The 20,710-nt window shown below is 43.3% G+C and overlaps 1 protein-coding gene across 1 annotated transcript; it reads left to right on the top strand.

Moving 5' to 3' along the window:
- Positions 1–10,205: 10,205 nt before the first annotated feature.
- COX7B (cytochrome c oxidase subunit 7B) lies at positions 10,206–16,452 on the top strand. Its single transcript, XM_081896725.1, has 3 exons — positions 10,206–10,363; positions 14,605–14,729; positions 16,238–16,452. Exons 1-3 carry the CDS (start codon positions 10,324–10,326, stop codon positions 16,313–16,315), a joined length of 243 nt encoding a protein of 80 aa, XP_081752851.1. The 5' UTR covers positions 10,206–10,323; the 3' UTR covers positions 16,316–16,452.
- The last annotated feature ends 4,258 nt before the right edge of the window (positions 16,453–20,710 follow it).

Below are 20,710 nucleotides of genomic sequence, written 5' to 3'. Positions count from 1 at the left end.
TTGTTTCTAAGGTGCTTGGTGGCTCTCTTTTTCTATGTTTGCTGCGGGGGGCTTAATAATATCACTATCCTTCTGCACTCTGTGAATTAAGCAGGGGCATGGATTTGCAAGCATTTGTAACTTCTGCCACATAATTTTCAGGTGGAACTCAAATTGGGAGAGAAAAGGGTAAATTCAGCCTGCTCTTTCTATGTGGGTGGCACATTTTGTGGTGCATGCAAGTTTAATGGTGGGCCATAACATTAAAGGCAGACGCGTGGGGGACCTGCCTGGCCTAAATGGGTAAAGGAACCATCAAATTCGCTCATCAGTGAAACTGACCTCATAAAACCTCTCTGGCATGGGAGCACATGAATTCCAGGGCCATGGGCACATGGGGCACATGAATGCTTCATAGTCTGTTGTTTTTCTGCAGAATTCACATTTGGAAATATGCCCAGTCGCCTGCAAAGAGCACATACCTGCTTGTTTGCAAAGGAGTGCTAAATTAAATTAACAAGTGCTCATAGAGGCAGGCCTGTTCCAGTCCCCGCCGCAGATAGTCTCAAAGGGTGAGGAAGCCAGTACAAATTTATCAGCCGTTTCAGCAGACGTTGTGTCTAAAGAGTGCAGCAGCTGCCTTTGGACTGACCAAAATTCTGGCACCTTGGCTGAGTGTCCTGGAGCATGCACAGAAATCCTTGATCTCCAAGGGGGATGTAGCATTTCAAAGACCGCAGGGCAAATGTGCTCCTGAGCATATACAAAATCCTTTTCCTCTGGTAAGGTGTGGGGAACCTTTGGCCACTCCAGCTCTTGCTAGACTGCAACTCCCGTCAACTCCAGCAAGCAGGAGTTCAGCAACATCTAGAGGGCCAGAGGTTCCCCACACCTGAGCTAGAGACTGTGCAGGTATTTGTGGATTCTGGAGTCCCAGAATTCACCTTAGGTATATTTTTTCATGGATGTTAGTGACTTCACCTGCTTGATGCTGCATAGGAGGTGACCTAGGATGAGATTGCTGGCAGGTACTCATGCTATGACCTGGCTGACTTGCTTGCACAGTAAACGGGAGACGAGTGTGTAATCTTATCACAGTGAAGAATGGTAGCAACTTCCCCAAATCTCTTGCTAAGCAGCAAAAGTCTGTATTGCTGGGTCCGCCTGCTGGCAAATATAACGTTGAATCACAATGGTACAAAATAACTCAGCAAGCTGACATTTATCAAGAGTTAAACAAAGGTTAGTGTACTAAATATTATTTCCAATTCTAGGTAGTTTGCTATTGGAGAATTACCATATATGATTATAAAAATCTAAAGCAAAAATTATTTAAAAATATGATTTCATTTCTAGATCACACAAGATTTCTTCTACTATATATTTCTTTCTTTATCATATACACACAAAGCTTCTATTTTTAAACAGGAAATATTTTTGTAACCTAAGGTCTATTATACAAATCCATACAGATGTTCATTTTGTTACAGATCTGTTAAGTTGTATACAAATTATAAAGATTCCAAGTTTTTTTATATTCTGCCATGAGTCTATCATTTACTAAATTGGCGAGTTTTGCCATTACTGCATATTCTGATAGTTTCTCTTACCATGCATCTATTTCAGGACATATGTCAGATTTCCATATGTTAGTCAACACACTCTGACTGCTGTGGTCATATAACTAAATAATTCCACTGACAATTTCACAATACAGTAGCTGAAGGAGTCATTCCCAATGGCATAGCTTTGGGGTCCAATGCAAATTTTGGGGGTTTTTTTACATGTTTTCATTTCGAAATGAACTTTCCTCCAAAACTTTTTGGTCTTTTCACAGGTCCACCATAAATGGAAGAAGGTTCCTTGAGGTTTATGACATTTCCAGCAATGTCCATTCATTTCATTATTCATCTTATGTATATCTTTCAAAGTTATATAGAATTGAAAGAACATTTTGTACAGTCATACCTCATGTTACGGCCACTTCAGGTTATGTATTTTTGGGTTGCGGACTGCAGGAAACCTGGAAGTACCGGAACGGGTTACTTGCAGGTTTCGCCACTCGCGCATGCACAGAAGCACCAAATTGTGCCAGCACCTGCACATACACGGTGCTTCAGGATGCGAACGCTGTGGGTTGCGGGCGTGCCTCCATCACAGGTTATGTCTGCAACCCGAGGTTTCACTGTACTAATTTTGTTTTAGGGCTTAACTAGCAGTTAATTTTATTCCTTTATTCATAATTGTTCTCATTGTTCCCCTGTAAACTGCTCTTAAATTTTTGCATCCATTTTGTCATATAAGGTTTTGCTTGTTGGGGCTCAGTGTCATATTTGAGTAATAGTTTATAAATTTTACCCAAAAGGTAGAACTCTGTTACGATGGACTCAAATTCTGTTTTTTTTCACTGATTTAACAGTTTGCCATACAGTCTTTCTTGAATCTGGATATTAGTTGACAGTATGTAAGGAGTTTCATATTTTTTTCTCCTCTTTAATACTTCAACATGTCTTTGATCTGTTCTTAAAGATGAACCATATCTTGGTACAATATATAGTCGTACATTCTCCTCTCGGCTCTAATAATACTGTTCCAGTGGTGACATTAACAGTGCTGCTAAGGGCATTTTTGTGATTTTTGTAGTGCAACTAATGATTTTTGTGGTGCAGGCTGTGCCCCTGGCTATGATGTGTGATTTGATGGTGAGTTTGGGGTAGCTCAATGCATAAAGCACAAGGATCCATGAAGATCCGTGCTTCAGAACCATGTTTTTGGGCCACGGTAATTTCAGGAAGCCGTGGATCCGTGATTTTTGTGGTGCAGACTGTGCCGATGGGCATGATATGTGATTTTGAAGGGAGTGGGCGGGGGGGGTGCATTGACAGTTGGAAGGCAACGCCCGGAGAGCAGGAGGAGAAATGCATCTGGAGCAAATAAGATATGCAGGTTTGACTGATAAGCGAAAGGAGTGCACTGCCAAAATGCTCTGGCAACACCCAATGAGGCCATAAGGCAAAGGGGGGAATATGATATGATACGTTACTGGTGGTGGGGTGGTTGGGAGGTGCTGCTAGGGTATAAAAACTGCTTGCTTACGTGTTTTAGGGGCCCCCAGCCTTTGGAAATAATTCCGCTGGTGGTCTCTGCGCAGATCACAATAAACTTTTTCTCCGAAGGAACTGAATCCCTGGTGCTTCTTTGTCACCTCTGCGTCCTGGGTAAGCGGGCAAATGGATCCCAAGTAATTAAGGCTTCAGATTTGGGGGCTCGTCCGGGATTTGCCCAAACCCATTGGACCGGAGGCCAGGCTCGACCGCGGTGAACAGCTTGGGCTGGTGCTCGCAGCTCCAAGCGCGCACCCTGCCAGTTTGTAGGGGGAGCTAGCCACACCGTCCCAAAGTGGAGACACCCGGTCAAGGGAGAAAAACGACGGCCGAGGAAAGTGACCCACAACGGGAGAAAGGTGAGCTCTAAGGGAAAGGGGCTAGAGGCTTGATCAACCTCACCTGGCCGTGGCAGTAAAAGTGCCGCCAGGAGGGTAGGAGGGGAGGACAGAGGGGAGCCTGTGTTGTGTGTGGTGTGAAAGGATGAATGTATATGTGAGGCCGGGGCTTAGCGTCCCCATGGCCAAGCGTGTGTAGGATTGTGAGTTTCTTGGCAGCGCGAGCTCGCCAAGCCACAGTCTGTAGCAAAACCGGTGTGTTTGAAGAGAAGTCCCGTATAGGAGCAGAGTATTTTGTTAGACATGGGATCTGGAGGCAGTAAATGTACCCCTTTGCAGTGTTTACTGGATAACTGGAGAACAGCTACAAAACATGACTATTGGGGTTTTAAGTTGCTGAAAGAGAGACTTAGAACTTTATGTGAAGTACTGGCTGGCCATCAGAGGGCACTCTCGACCTGCAGTTAATAGACCCCCTGTGGCAAAATATAGTTAATGTTCACCCGGACCAGATTCCTTATATTTCCACCTGGAAAACTAATGTGGAAAAAAATCCCTCGTGGCTGGAATCCTGCCGCAGTAGAATAGACCAGGGCGCCCGCCTGTGTGCGGTCAGAACGAAGCCAAAACCCCAGGTCTTACAGGACCCGGAAGAAGAAGGTGTATTGAGACCTCCTCCCCCATATGCCCCACCAATGGCAGTGCCAGGGGAGGCCAAAGATGATGAATCAGATGAGGAAAAGGGAGAGGATGAGGAGTTTAGACAGACTATTGGAAAGTTGACAAAGGGTGGAAAGAGGTGGACTGAAGAACAAAGGAAAAGAGTTAGAGATTTTGTAAATGACTTTAAGGAAGAAATAGACGTTAGTGGGCACTTAGTGAGTGCCGCAGAGTGTAAAAGGGAGCAATGGAAGAAGAAACAGAGACATTGGGAACAGGCTTGGGATAGAGCTGCCCTGCATAAGGCAGCCAAGAAACAAAAGGAGAGAGCAGAGAAGATAGCCCCCCTGCGCCGGGTTTATGACCCACCGGGACCCCCAGGGGTGAACGGGGCGCCAGCGCCACGAACATATACGGTCCAACATGTGCCTTTCTCAAGTGCAGATGTATGTAATTGGCGCAATCAGAACCCCTTTTTTTTTTTTTTTGAGGAGAACCCAGCGAAAATTATAAAATTGTTTGAATGTATTGACTGGGATAAGGCGGGCCTCCCGGAAGCCTACTAATTTGATAATAATAATAATAATAAATTTTATTTGTATCCCGCCCTCCCCAGCCGAAGCCGGGCTCAGGGCGGCTAACAACAATCAAAACAATCAAACAATCAGATAATTGCACATTCTAAAAAAAAAAAATCCTTCCAGTAGCACCTTTTTTTGTTTTTTGTTTTTGTCTTGACTATGGCAGACCAACACGGCTACCTATCTGTAACTATTCTAAAAATATTTCATTATAAAAATCAATTGAAATCAAATTAATGGCAACTGATTAAGCAAGATTCTGTGCAGGTTGCCAGAGGAGGGAGTCAGGCTGTGCCCTGACCAAAGGCCTGGTGGAACAACTCTGTCTTGCAGGCCCTGCGGAAAGATGTCAGGTCCCGCAGGGCCCTAGTCTCTTGTGACAGAGCGTTCCACCAGATTGGAGCCGCAGCCGAGAAGGCCCTGGCTCTAGTTGAGGCCAGCCTGACCTCTCTGAGGCCTGGGACCTTGAGGATGTTATTATTTGCAGACCGTAGGTGATGAGAGTTAGGGAAGTGATTCAGAATCATGAAAGCCACCAAGGACTTGTTAAACCACCTGGCTGAGGCTGGATACCGGGTATCCAAGAAGAAGGCGCAGATATGTCAACCAACTGTAAAATACCTTGGTTTTGACATCTCTCACCAACAGCGAACTCTAAGGGAGGAAAGAAAACAGGCTATTATCCAAATACCAGAGCCAAAAAACCGCAGGGAGCTCCGTGGTTTTCTGGGATCCGCAGGGTTCTGTAGGATATGGATACCTAACTACAGCAGCATTGCTCGGCCCCTGCATGAGTCAACTAGGGGAACAGAGAAGGATCCTTTTATATGGGGCAGGGAACAGCAGCAGGCTTTTCGGGATCTCAAAGTGGCATTACAACAAGCCCCAGCGCTTGGCATCCCAAACCCCGAGAAGCCTTTTACCCTGTTCATAGATGAAGACCAGGGGGTAGCCAAGGGAGTTTTATGCCAGAAACTGGGAAATTGGCAGCAACCCGTTGCATACTTGTCAGAGAGGCTAACCTCAACAGAACAAGGGTTGCCCCCCTGTATGAGAGCAGTTGTGGCAGTGGCCACCCTACTCACAAAGGCAGATAAATTCACGTTCGGACAAGACACCACTTGTGTGACTCCACACGCAGTCCCAGCCTTACTTGACATGAAAGGCACCTATTTCCTATCACAAGCAAAAATGAGGAAGTGCCAGATGTTGTTATTACATCCACGCCTGAAGTTTCAGGTTACCACAGCCCTTAACCCAGCTACCTTATTACCGGTAGGAGAAGGTGAGGGACCGACCCATGATTGTGTAGAGGTCATGGATGAAGTGTATTCCAGCAGGCCTGACCTTAAGGATGAGGCAAACCCACATTGGCCTTCATGGTTTGTGGATGGAAGCAGCTTTGTTGAGGCTGGACAGCGAAAGGCAGGATATGCAGTGGTAGCCCTTGAAAACAACGTGGTTGAGGCCAGTTCACTCCCACTGGGAACCTCAGCCCAACTGGCTGAAATAACGGCACTTACCAGGGCCCTGTGTCTAGCAAAAGGGGAAAAGATCAATATTTATACTGACTCAAAGTACGCTTTCCTCACCCTGCATGCCCACGGGGCACTGTGGAAGGAAAGAGGTCTGCTCACCTCCAGAGGGGGTCAAGTGGCGCACCCTCAGGCGCTCTTAGACCTTCTGGACGCTGTCTGGGAACCTGAAGCAGTGGCAGTGATACACTGTTATGGACACAAAACTGGACCTAGTGAAGAGGCCAGGGGAAACCGCCTGGCTGACCGGGTAGCAAAGGAAGCAGCCCGGGGTTCATCCCCAACACCTTTCATTGGGGCCCTGGTACCAGAAGAAATTCTGGATAGCACCTTGAAACCAAGGTACTCTGCCCATGAGGTGGCTACTGCAGATGCTGAGGATATGGATCCCAGGATCATTGTCCCGGCAAGTAATTCAGCGGTACCATGAGTCCACCCATGTGGGACCTGATGACATGACCAAGCAGCTGGAAAAGTGTTTTTATGTGGCCAACCTTTACCAACTGGCTGCCCAAGCTTCCAGGAAATGCATGTTGTGCCAAAGGAACAACCCTAGAACTGGACACTTGGCTCCACCAGGAGTTCAGCACAGTGGGACGGCACCCATGGAGGACCTTGTTGTGGACTTTACTGAATTACCTCGATGTGGATTGTATCATTATTTGCTTGTGGCAGTATGTACGTACACAGGCGCCCAGCGGACGACCGCTCTGCTGGTATCACTCCGGACCTCTAGGCACGGCTGAAGAAGTGGATGGGAGGAGCGCCCGCCGGCAGCGCTCCCAGCGTGCCTGCAGTTTGAGTAACACCACCTGATAATGTTTTAAATTCCGAAAGAACTCTAGTGTGTATTATTTGGTGTGAGGAAGAGCCCGTGGGTATTTTGACACCAAGTGCCACCTACTCTTGTGGGTGTGTGGTAATCTACCAACCTTGGGCTCCTTCCCCGTGGGGCTTGTGTTTGCCCTCCACCCACCAAGGATATAGTCACCCCGCAGGACTAGAAGGGTTCTATTTGCATACTATAGGATTTGATCCTTGGAGGTTTCCACGACCCCTTTTATCCTGATCGCCCTGAACGCCCAGGCAGGCCAAAACCTTCCCCAGACCCTTATCATGATTAAGGAATGGTGGGAGGAACCTTGGAACCATCGGGCATGGTGGATAGGGGTGACATGTACTGCCTTGATTATATGGGTGCTGTTATATTTCTGTTGGCACGAACGCCATAGGTTTTCTGGAAGGAAGCGATCCCCCTCCATCCCCTTGATGATCCTTCTCCTATTTATGGTGGGAGAATCCACTCCCAAGGCCAAATGCTTCCAGGCCTTAAATCGTAATAGCATTTTCCCCACACATGAAATGAGAAGACAGGGGGCTCAGAGTCTCTATAACAAGTGGCTTCAATTGGCAGAAAAAGTAGCCCATGTTCCTGTACAAACTTGGGAAGGAAGGATGGGATATGTCCTACTAGACAATTTCCTCCCAACAGGGTGGCTCCGGGGGCTCTTTGCTATGCTTATGGGACCTTTGCTAATTTTGCTTTTGCTCTGCTTCTGTATTCCCTGCTTTTGCAACAGATGATGCAAAAAAAATGATGTCCCGAATGATGGGACCCCGTGTGATTGCCCTCATGCGAGAGTATAGGCCTATCCCTGCGAACGAACCTATGGGTTAGGTTGTTCAGAAGAAGAGGAGGGAAATGAAGGGAGTGGGCAGGGGGGGGTGCATTGACAGTTGGAAGGCAACGCCCGGAGAGCAGGAGGAGAAATGCATCTGGAGCAAATAAGATATGCAGGTTTGACTGATAAGCGAAAGGAGTGCACTGCCAAAATGCTCTGGCAACACCCAATGAGGCCATAAGGCAAAGGGGGGAATATGATATGATACGTTACTGGTGGTGGGGTGGTTGGGAGGTGCTGCTAGGGTATAAAAACTGCTTGCTTACGTGTTTTAGGGGCCCCCAGCCTTTGGAAATAATTCCGCTGGTGGTCTCTGCGCAGATCACAATAAACTTTTTCTCCGAAGGAACTGAATCCCTGGTGCTTCTTTGTCACCTCTGCGTCCTGGGTAAGCGGGCAAATGGATCCCAAGTAATTAAGGCTTCAATTTGATGGTGAATTTGGGGTGGCCCAATGCAAAAAGCGTGAGCATCCATGAGGATCCATGCTTCAGAACCACATTTTTGGGCCATGGAGTTGCCAGGAAGCCGTGGATCCATATTTTTGTGGTGTAGGCTGTGCCCCTGGCTATGATGTGTGTTTTGACTGTGAGTTTGGGGTGGCGCAATGCAAAAAGTGTGAGGATCCATGAGCATCCGTGCTTGAAAACCACGTTTTAGGGCCACGGTATGGCCATGAAGCTGTGAATCCAAGTTTTTTGTGGTGCAGGCTGTGCCCCTGGGTATGATGTGTGATTTGACGGTGGGTTTGGGGTGACCCAATGCAAAAAGCGTAAGAATCCATGCTTCAAAACCACGTTTTTGGGCCACGGTGTCGCCAGAGGCTGCGAATCCGTGATTTTTGTTGTGCAGGCTGTGACCTCGGCCATGATATTTGATCTGATGGTGACTTTGGGCTTATCAAGTGCAAAAATAATGAGGATCCAAAAGGATCCGTGTTTTTTAACCATGTTTTTGCTCCATTGCAGCATCACGAAACAGTGGATGCACGATTTTTTTGGTTCTGCCTACAGACACATGGTGTAGAGTATCATCGTGTTTTTATTTTGTTTCAGTATAAAAATCATATGAATTCATGAGGATCCATGCCTTGGATCCATGTTTTTTGTGGTGCTGCAGCGTTGCTAAGTGTTGGATCCACGTTTTTTATAGTCCAGTCTGTAGGCGTGCTTTCCAGATGTGATTTGACACTGGATTTGTTGGAGTTATTATTTTAAAAGTGGGGGGTCCGTGTAGATCCGCCTTTAACCCAGACCCGGATCAGTTTAAAATCATCTGGATCCGCCTTTTACCCAGTCCCGTTTATGGGCTGCTACGCCCTGCTCTTGTGAGTCGCTCGCTGCCCTTTGCAGGAGGCAGCGGAAGCAGTAAGAAACACTGGCTGGTTATACGGTTTTTCCCAAATGGGGAAGTTTGCCAGATAACATTTTATGAAACGGTTATCTTAATGTGGACTTCGAACCCTGTTTGTCCCCCTTGCCCGTTTGACTTCCCTAAATCACTTTTCGAGTTTCATTCTTGGCGATGATGACGATAACACTCGCAATGCTTTAAAGAGAGCGAGAGCGCAGTACTGTTCCTTCGTTGCCATTTAATTATTGATTTATAATCATTCTATTTTTGCCGCAAATGATCCCAGTGCAAAGGAATTACGCGTGAATGGCAATAGCCGCCACCCATCCACGCATCGGTTTGTGTACAGGTTTTGTGCTACTATTGTTTTACATTGCCTGTCATGTCAGTATTTAATGGAAGACCCGAACGAACAAATATTTAAAAGAAAAAAGAAAAGCAGCAGCCGCCACTGAACCGTCAGGGAGACCTGGAGTGTAACCGCTTTCCTGGAGCAAGAACTAAGGAAAGCGGCGGCGAAGCAACAACTCCTCCAGCCCGCTGTGCTTTGTGCAATGGATTTTCTTTTTTATTAAAAATGAAACAAGATGCAACGGAATAAAAAAAAGGATGTGTCAGAAGTGGGATTCGAACCCACGCCTCTATTCAGAGACCAGAACACCCAGCCCCGCTCGCGGGAAGGCAACTCTATGCGTCCGCCTTGAGTCTGGCGCCTTAGACCACTCGGCCATCCTGACACTGCGGGGAAGAGGCGCGCAAAGGGACTCTCAACCTCGCCGAGGCGATAGGTCTCGAATTCCCTCGCTCCCGATCCTTTCCTGGACCCACAGACCCCGAAACCCAGAGGCAGGCCAGCCACAAGCTACTCTTTCGCACCCACCACTCCCAAAAGAACTGGGGGTGGCGGGCTGGGTCCCTCGGCAATTATTCCAGCCATACTATATTTCCCAGCATGCTCTTCTCGGAAGGCGGGGGGGGGACATGCGCAGGTCACGTCTTGCTCGGCGACGGCCATTGTGCTCTTCACCTGTGCTTGCCAAGGACGCCGGGAGAGGAACTCTGAGGGGCTGAGTCCGATCCTGAGGCAGAGACATGTTTTTTCCTTTGGCAAGGGGAGCTCTGCGCTTGGCGGGTGAGTGTGCAGGGGAAGGTCGGCCCTCCGTCCTCCGCGCGGTTTTGGGTGGCGGCGGACAGAGGCAACCCTCCTCCGACTTCTCCATACTAGCCGGGGTCTCCCTTGCTTAGGGCCGTGCTCGGCGCCGGGGTCTCGCGTTTAGGGCCCTCCTGCCTCGCCATCTGCTGTGATCTGTGCAGCCTGTCTGTGTGGACGGACCACAGTTGACAGCGCCAGTTGCTGAGCTGCGAGGGTCCTGCGGGAGGTGGCACCCAGGACTACCTGTATAGGCTGAAGCCCCAAACAGCTATGTTGGTGGAGATGTGTGGGGGGGGGGTTGGGGGGGTTGCTGCTAAAGGGAGAGGGTAGTGCAGCGCTTTCATGTAGCCAGGATTTATGCTGGGTGCGGGGAGCCGTTATGTTGGGGTGGGGCAGAACCTCAGTTAGTTAAATGGCCATCCCGAGCATCGCACGTGGCGAATGAGATCCAGCTTTGCCGGCTCCCTCTTCTAGAGATGGATGTAAAAGGAGGGCGAGACGCAGACACTGCAGCAGTTTTAATGGAGACGGCGCTTTGCATTGCCAGCTGCAAAGGAGATCATGTATTCTCGTTTTTCCATTGACCCAGGGGAAAACGGCTTTCTCCGCAACTAGCCCAGGATTGAGTTCATTGACTGGCAGTAGCTCTCCAGGGATTCAAGGTCTTTCTCATCCTTACTTGCAGGCACTTGGGATTCCGCCTGTCCTTCTTTATTATTCCAAAAGAAGGGTGGTTTAAAACACACAAAAGTACGGTACATTACACTTTCTAAGCACTGTATTCATTTTAAAAGATGAGATGGCTCCTACATCAAGATAATAACCTAATAGTACAAGGTGACTGGGAAAAGAAGAGGAGAGCAAGGGCTGAATTGGCTGCTTATTCACTGGCAAATCGATGGGGTTGCAATTGTCTGTGCCATGGTGCATTTTCTGCCAGTCCCAGGTTACCTGGTTGGGGTCAGAGGCCATAGCGCATTTGCCTTTGTTTATGCAGTCCTAGGACAACCAGCAATTGGAGCTTAATAAATAATAATCTTTCAATTTCATTCTTGTATGGAAAAAGCACAGTACAGTAATCAGTGTGAGGATGCCCCATTGAAAATAAAGATTGTAACTTGATAGGATTGGGCTGTTGAGTACATATTTCTTTCTCTTGGAATTTTAGAGAATGACACATTCAAAGTAGAACTTCATACCCATGCAAACTTTTGAAAGTGATATTTGTTTCAAATGTTGGAGACCTTTGTTGGCTTCCTGTGAAAACATTTTGTATTTGGCAAATTCATCCAGCTACCCTAAACTACTTTAGTAAGTATGTAGGAATTCTGAATAGTGATGTCAGAACAGTAAAATAAATAGAAATTTCATTCTGGTTCCCCCCCAAAAAATGTTTACTAATTTTCACAAAATTATAAACAAACAAACAAACCAAACAAACAAACATAAATCATAACCTTATTAAAGTTATACTTATTAACATTGTTAAGCGACTTCCTCGCTTCCCCTTGGTTGGATTAAAATGTATATCTTTTTAATGGTTTTCCAAATCAGAATTCTTATAAACTTAACTTAGTCGTTTAACTTCCTTATATCTTTTCAATTTGAAATTAAACATATTAATTCAACACTTAACTTATATAAAATCCTAAGCCAATCTAATACCTGCAAGCTGTTTCAAATTAATTTAACTTAACATATTTAACTAACTGATCATTAAATTTAGTCCATTCTTCCTGATACTCTCCTCCTTCTGGTTGCGGACTCTTCTGGTTAGGTCGGCTAGCTCCAAAAAATCCATCATCTTCATCTGCCATTCTTCCACAGCTGGTAATTCTTGCGTTTTCCACTTTTCAGCTAGTAAAATTGGAGCAGCAGTTGTGGCATACAAAAATAATTTAACATCTTTCTTGGGCAATTTCCGACCAATTATTCCAAGAAGAAAGGCTTCTGGTTTCTTTATAAATGTATATTTCAACATTTCTTTCTTTCTTTTTTTAATTAATTTTTATTCATTTTAAAACATGTTAATTATCATGCATACCACAAAATTTCACATTTTATACAATCTTTTTGGACTTTCATCAAACCTCTGATGATCCCCCATTTTTATCATTTCTTCTGCATTTCTTAAATTCATATTGCCTTTAATTATCTTAACTAATGTCTCCCTTTTTATCCAATTATGCATTAATTCAAATTATTCACCTCACAAAACTTCTTGCAAACCTACAAATGTAATCTGGTCGTCACAATTACTTTTCAAAGAGTCCATAAATTTACACCAATCTTCTGTGAATCTTTGGTCCCGCCGTTTCGAATTCTTCCTGTTAGCTTGTCTAATTCTGCATAGTCCATCAATTTCATCCTCCAATCTTCTTTCGTGGGTAATTCTTCTTGCTTCTATTTTTGTGCCAATAATATTCTTGCTGCCGTCATTGCATATAAAAACAGCTTACAGTCCTTTCTGTTTATATCATCTCCTACAATGCCCAGTAAAAATGCTTTTGGTTTCTTAATAAATGTATATTTCAACATTTTTTGAAATGTATATTTCAACATTTTTTGAAATGTATATTTCAACATTTTCATCTCATTATATATCATTTCCCAGAGGTTTTCACCTTTTTACATTCCCACCACATATGATAAAATGTTCCTTCTTTTTCTTTACATTTCCAACATTTGTTGCTTACCTTATACATTTTAGCCAATTTAACAGGTGTAATATACCATCTATACATCATTTTCTTTTAAAGCATTGCATGCAGTAAATTTTAAGCCTTCTTCCCATAATTTCCCCCAATCGTTCAGCTGTATACTATACCCAATATCTTTAGCCCAATGAATCATAACCGACTTTACCTCCTCATCCTTCAAATGCCATTCAAGCAGCAATTTCTACATTTTAGACAAAATTTTATATTTATTGCTTAATATCTCAACTTCAAACTTTGATTTATTTTCATCAAACCCTTTTTCTTTAAAGTCCTGTTTAAACATTTCATTAACCTGACGATAGTGTAGCCAATCATTTACATATTTAACTTCCTCATATGGTTTCATCTTCCATTTACTTCTTTTTGTATTAATCTCCCGCAAGTTATCCAATTTCCACACATATTGATCTTTTGCACACTCATTGCTTCTAATGGGGATAACCGATGCGGGGTTTTTCGTTCTAATAGATTTTTATATCTGTCCCATATTTCTATCAGAGATCTTCGAAATATGTGGTTTCCAAATCCTTTATGGATTTTTGCTTTATTATGCCATAAATATACGTGCCAACCAAATCTACATTTTTTCCAATTCATTATAAATCTTTTCCCAGAAGTCTTTTACCTTGGGGCAGGTCCACTACATGTGATAAAAGTTCCTTCTTTTTCTTTACATTCCAACAGTTATGATAAATCTTAGCTGGTTTAAAAGGGGTCAAATACCATCTATACATCATTTTCATTATATTTTCCTTTAACACAGTAAATGCGGTGAACTTAACCCCTTTCTTCCACAGTCTTTCCCAATCATCAAGCATTATGTTATGTCCTAGATCTCTTGCCCAATCTATCATCGCAGATTTAACTTGTTCATCTTTTGTATGCCACTCCAGCAATAACTTATACATTTTAGGCAAATTCTTACCTTTAGTATCCAACAGCTCTGTCTCCAACTTAGATTTTTCAGAAGATTTCATTCAGAGCTTTTCAGATTTTTCAGAGATTTCATTCTAAATTCTAATAGCAGCTGTAAATCCAGTGTGTAGTACCCTAAGTGGGGAGCATTAAAAATACAAAAAAACCCTGAGTCAAGTGTTACCGCAACAAATCCAATGGGAATGAGAGGCTGTGAGTTCTGAAATGTGGGTTCACTGATGTCTTTCAATAGCTTGGCTATAGAAGAGGCTCTCTTTTCCTGCAGAGAGAGGGACAGAGATAATAAAGTGCAAAGTGTGTGGGTATGGAAATGCATCGGATGGTGGACTTAGTTTCCCATTGATCACAAAGTGGAGTGTGTCTGAACGAGTGGATCCCATTGCAAACAAGTCATGCAACTTCACAATTTGCCAAGTTGTTTTTGTTGCAGCCATAGATATGCACTGTAATATTCAAATGGCTTGAAAGTACCTGTGGTGGAGGTTGTAGTTCTTTCCTATTTGATGCACAAGTCATCACATAGTAAAAGAGGTTCTTAACTAAAGGTTTCATCTTGTGTTTTAGCTCGTGGCATGCAGCGTACTGCGGCAAGACAAGTTCACCACAAACATGGGCCTGATTTTCATGACAAATATGGCAACTTGATTTTACTTGGTGGAGCTCTGTTTTGTGTCTCCATTTGGAGCTATGTAAGTATTTCAGCTTTGCATTTAGCTCTGTCAATTGGAAGTAACAATTCCTTCTGGAAAAGCCATAGGTCAGGCTATATATGGATGAAATTTAATTTTACAAAAAATTAACAAATGAAAGCATCATCACAGCTCTTTAAGAAATCCCGAGAAATTGTGTAAAATATTTTCCTATTCTGCCATTAAAAAGAAAATACAGTGGTACCTCGGATTACATACGCTTCGGGTTACAGACTCCGCTAACCCAGAAATAGTACCTTGGGTTAAGAACTTGGCTTCAGGATGAGAACAGAAATCATGCTCCGGCTGCGCAGTGGCAGCGGGAGGCCCCATTAGCTAAAGTGGTGCTTCAGGTTAAGAACAGTTTCAGGTTAAGAATGGAGCTCCGGAACGAATTAAGTACTTAACCCGAGGTACCACTGTATGGTTACTCTCATTGCTTAGCATCCCGAGGTTGATGTACTGCAGTGGTGGTGTGACACTTAAAAGATTTTGCAGGACAGATTTGCCTTTAAAGTGCAACATTAAAAAATACGTTGCACTAAGGGGTTTTTAAATTAAAATTTATAAGCCACTTTTCTGCCAAAGGAGGGCCCTCAGAGCAGCATAATAGTTAAAAGTTCAGGACACAGATTCTGTAATATGAATAATTTCAGCAGCATAAGAGCAGAATCGACAATCAACTTTTTGGCCTCATCAAAACCAGATGAAATGAGGGAAAACAGCTAAGCAACATTTTAAAAATCATATCTAGGTTAGCCTTCACCAGTCAGAGGCAGGCTAATGAGGAAGAGGGCAGTTTAGTCTTCAGTAGAAGCTCCACAGTCTGGATGCTGCAACTAAGAAGACTAAGAAGACATGTGTGCGAAATAGATTATAAAGTCTTAGATTGGGAGCTAGATTTAATTAATATATGGTGGTTTAGGTTATTCAGAACTAGGACATCAGTGGAATGAAGAAATGGTAAGCTGCCAGAACTTGAGTTCTGCCTTGACATATTGAAGTTTGGTCTGTGGAAACTGATGTATAACTGGTCCTTAATTTACACAAAACAATTTTACAGTTAAGCCTTATGCCTTCTGTTTGTGCAGCTGGTTGAGTGGTGTTGAGGGCTACACCAAAGTACAGGAAGTTTATAGCTTCAGAGAGACATGTCTCACTCTCTGAAGAAAACACCTGTCACTGCTTAACAATATATAACACTACATTGCTATGTACCATATGTATAGAATACCCTTTTTAAAAATTACATTGGATAAATCCAGATCAGAATGCTTCAAGAGAACTTAAGGGGCCATTGGTTATTTTTTCATTGTTTCACTGATGGTACGTGCACATTGTCTCATTACAAAGAGAAAAAATATAATGGGTGTTGCTGAGAAAGGTACATTCAGCTGGTTTGCCTTTGAGGATCTGGCTTAAAACTTCTAAGAGAAAGTTGTAGTTGCAGCTGTTGGAAAGTAAGATTTCACTGTGCTTGACTGTTGATTCTTTACTGTTACTTGCAGGTTGTAACACAAACAGGGATAGAATGGAATTTGTCTCCTGTTGGCCGAATTACCCCAAAAGAATGGAGAGAGGAGTAAAGATGCTGGGTTAAATCCTCTGCTGAAAATTTGGGAGCAGCCATGGGTTCGCTGGAGCTTTTATTGGAATATACTAATACTATGCCTGTAGAGGGCACAGTTATCTGTGATTTAATAAATGCATTTAAACATTAAAATTATTGGCTTTGTTCCATTAATTTTGTCCTTATAGCTAGGTAGAAAAGAGTACTTTGGTAGTACAGATTACTAAACTGAATTGTTAAAATGTATTGTGCCAGTAGAGTATTGTGCTTATGAAACTAAAAAAGAGCCAGTTCCAAAACAATTGGAGGCAGAATGTGACATACATGTTTGACATGATGTTCTTCATGGATTAGAATAACTTCACTAACTCTTCCGTCATTGGTATCTGGACACAATAAAATACACATGAACATGCACACAACATGCATAGAGTTACAATTGGTAAATGATATAAACATATTGCTTTATCAATAGGATTAAAATTTTATTTAATTTCTAAACTTTGAGAACAACATGTACAGTAACCACACTTAAAGTGTTTAAGGTAACTGAGATGTCATATGCAAAATATACACATGAAAATATATCTGCCAAATTATGTGAAATGCTGCAAGGTGGGCTCTGTGGCACTCTGATAAGTATTTTATATTATGTCATTGAAATAGTTTAATTCAAAGGACTAGAATTATCTGTGTTTCGGTAACAGACTGAGCTGCAAACAATGAATGTCTGCTGATATTTGTTTAGTCGTTTAGTTGTGTCCGACTCTTCGTGACCCCATGGAACAGAGCATGCCAGGCACTCCTGTCTTCCACTGCTTCCCACAGTTTGGTCAGACTCATGTTTGTAGCTTCAAGAACACTGTCCAACCATCTCATCCTCTGTTGTCCCCTTCTCCTTGTGCCCTCCATCTTTCCCAACACCAGGGTCTTTTCCAAGGAGCCTTCTCTTCTCATGAGGTGGCCAAAGTATTGGAGCCTCAGCTCCACGATCTGTCCTTCCAGTGAGCACTCAGGGCTAATTTCCTTAAGAATGGATGCATTTGATCTTCTTGCAGTCCATGGGACTCTCAAGAGTCTCCTCCAGCACCATAATTCAAAAGCATCAATTCTTCGGCAATCAGCCTTCTTTACGGTCCAGCTCATCACTACCGGGAAAACCATGGCTTTAACTATACAGACCTTTGTTGGCAAGGTGATGTCTCTGCTTTTTAAGATGCTGTCTAGGTTTGCCATTGCCTTTCTCCCAAGGAGCAGGCGTTTTTTAATTTCGTGACTGCTGTCACCATCTGCAGTGATCATGGATTCCAAGAAAGTAAAATCTTTCACTGCCTCCATTTCTTCCTCTTCTATTTGCCAGGAGGTGATGGGCCCAGTGGCCATGATCTTCGTTTTTTTTATGTTGAGCTTCAGACCATATTTGCACTCTCCTCTTTCACCCTCATTAAAAGGTTCTTTAATTCCTCCTCACTTCCTGCCATCAAGGTTGTGTCATCTGCATATCTGAGGTTGTTGATATTTCTTCCGGCGATCTTAATTCCGGCTTGGGATTCATCCAGCCCAGCCTTTCGCATGATGAATTCTGCATGTAAGTTAAATAAGCAGGGAGACAATATACAGCCTTGCCGTACTCCTTTCCCAATTTTGAACCAGTCAGTTGTTCCATATCCAGTTCTAACTGTAGCTTCTTGTCCCACAGAGAGATTTCTCAGGAGACAGATGAGGTGATCAGGCACTCCCATTTCTTTAAGAACTTGCCATAGTTTGCTGTGGTTGACACAGTCAAAGGCTTTTGCATAGTCAATGAAGCAGAAGTAGATGTCTTTCTGGAACTCTCTAGCTTTTTCCATAATCCAGCGCATGTTTGCAATTTGGTCTCTGGTTCCTCTGCCCCTTCGAAATCCAGCTTGCACTTCTGGGAGTTCTCGGTCCACATACTGCTTAAGCCTGCCTTGTAGAATTTTAAGCATAACCTTGCCAGCATGCGAAATGAGTGCAATTGTGCAGTAGTTGGAGCATTCTTTGGCACTGCCCTTCTTTGGGTTTGGGATGTAGACTGACCTTCTCCAATCCTCTGGCCACTGCTGAGTTTTCCAAATTTGCTGGCATATTGAGTGTAGCACCTTAACAGCATCATTGTTTAACATTTTAAATAGTTCAGCTGGAATATCATCACTTCCACTGGCCTTGTTATTAGCAGTGCTTTCTAAGGCCCATTTGACTTCACTCTCCAGGATGTCTGGCTCAAGGTCAGCAACCACACTACCTGTGGTACATGAGACATCCATATCTTTCTGGTATAATTCCTCTGTGTATTCTTGCCACCTCTTCTTCATGTCTTCTGCTTCTGTTAGGTCCTTTCCACTTTTGTCTTTTATTATGGTAATCTTTGTACGAAATGTTCCTTTCATATCTCCAATTTTCTTGAACAGATTTCTGGTTTTTCCCTTTCTATTGTTTTCCTCTATTTCTTTGCATTGCTCGTTTAGGAAGGCCTTCTTGTCTCTCTTGCTATTTTTTGGAAATCTGTATTCAATTCCCTGTATCTTTCACTATCTCCCTTGCATTTTGCTTGCCTTCTCTCCCCCACTACTGTATTTGTAAGCCTTCGTTGGATAGCCACTTTGCTTTCTTGCATTTCCTTTTCATTGGGATGGTTTTAGTTGCTGCCTCCTGTATAATGTTATGAGCCTCCATCCATAGTTCTTCAGGCACTCTCTCCACCAAATCTAAATCCTTAAACCTCTTCCTCACTTCCACTGTGTATTCGTAAGGGATTTGACTTAGATTGTATCTTACCGGCCCAGTGGTTTTTCCTACTTTCTTCAGTTTAAGCTTGAATTTTGCTATAAGACGCTGATGATCTGAGCCACAGTCAGCTCCAGGTCTTGTTTTTGCTGACTGTATAGAGCTTCTCCATCTTTGGCTGCAGAGAATATAATCAGTCTGATTTCAATGCTGCCCATCTGGTGATGTCCATGTGTAGAGTCGTCTCTTGTGTTGGAAAAGCGTGTTTGCGATGACCAGCTTGTTCTCTCTGCTGATATTGTCAGCTCTTAATCAGGACTCAAGAACCACCTGTTTTGGGAAGCCCTTGTATAAATCCAGAGAGAATTGATCAGCCTATAAACTGTTATGATGTACAGTTTCTCTTTTAATATAGAAACTGCCCATATGATAGGTTGTTCTTTAGAAGTTTGGGGTAATTTTTAGAATGATGTAACAATGAATTTCTGTCCGTAGGCTTAGTATACCCTGTTACACAAAGACATCCAAGAATGGAATTTTCTTTAGATACATATGATATGCAAATTTGACATTATCGTTAATTGAGTTAATCCAACAAAAAACCCAAAGACACCTTGGAAAACATCTCCCATAATATCTGAAATACTTGTTAAAGGGGTTATGGTAGAATTTATAGTATTCTTAAGCTCAGTCATATGTAAACAGGCAGTGATGGAAACTACTGAGTTGCCCATAGCAACCCCCTTTACCTGGAAAAAAGTATTAATTTTTTTTTCTGGAATAATGTCTAATTTAAAAAATAGGTTTGTTATCTGATGGATTGGGAAATTAAAACTAAATGTTGGAATGGCTGCCTCCTGGTATAGATGTATAATTGACATCTAGTGTAGTTAAATATGTGATTGTCAGTCTTTCAGCCTTTTATTGATTGAATAAAGTATGCAACAATAGTGTAGCACACCAACGTTTCATGTTAACACTGTGAGAAACAAGAAAATTGACTATAAGTTTAGACTGCTTTAGACTATAACTTATAACTTTAGACTGCTACAAGAAACTGGTAGACAGTTACAGCTCTGCAACTCAAGACAATAGCATCTTTCCCCTCAGCAGCTGGGTCTTAAAATTTTAGTTTCATCTGCAGAAAAGGGGATAACGTAACACTGGAACATGCTCCATAAGGCCACTGCCATAAGCAAAGGGATGCTTTCTTTTTTTCTTAAAGGGACATTTCTAAAGTGCAATTTGCAACAGTTATATCCACATCCTAAAACAAGTTAAAGCAGTTCTAAGAGGATTAGATACTAGCTTTATTGAAGTGCACTCAAGTTTGTATTAAATCATTGCATAACAAAGGGCTGTTCTTGGCAATGCCACCCAAACCATAATATGTTAAGAACAAACTCCCTCATGCCTGGGCCCATGGCAAAGTGTCAGTTCCTCAGGCAGGCTTTTAAGCATCTGTCCAAAGGCACCCTGCTGGATCAGGCCAATAGCTCATCTAATCTAGTAATCTACCTGTGGGAGGCCAGAAAGCAGGACTTGAGCACAAGGGCAACAGTCCTGTGGCTTCCAGGAACCAGAATTCAGAAGCATTACTGCCTTTGATATTAGTGGACAAAGAATACATCCCTCATGGCCAGTAGCTATCTATGGCCTTATC

Source organism: Podarcis melisellensis (assembly GCF_964234715.1).
Source record: "Podarcis melisellensis genome assembly, chromosome: Z".
NCBI classification, from domain to species: domain Eukaryota; kingdom Metazoa; phylum Chordata; class Lepidosauria; order Squamata; family Lacertidae; genus Podarcis; species Podarcis melisellensis.
The sequence above is the reverse complement of the archived record's forward strand: the minus strand, read 5'-3'. Positions and strand labels throughout refer to the sequence as shown.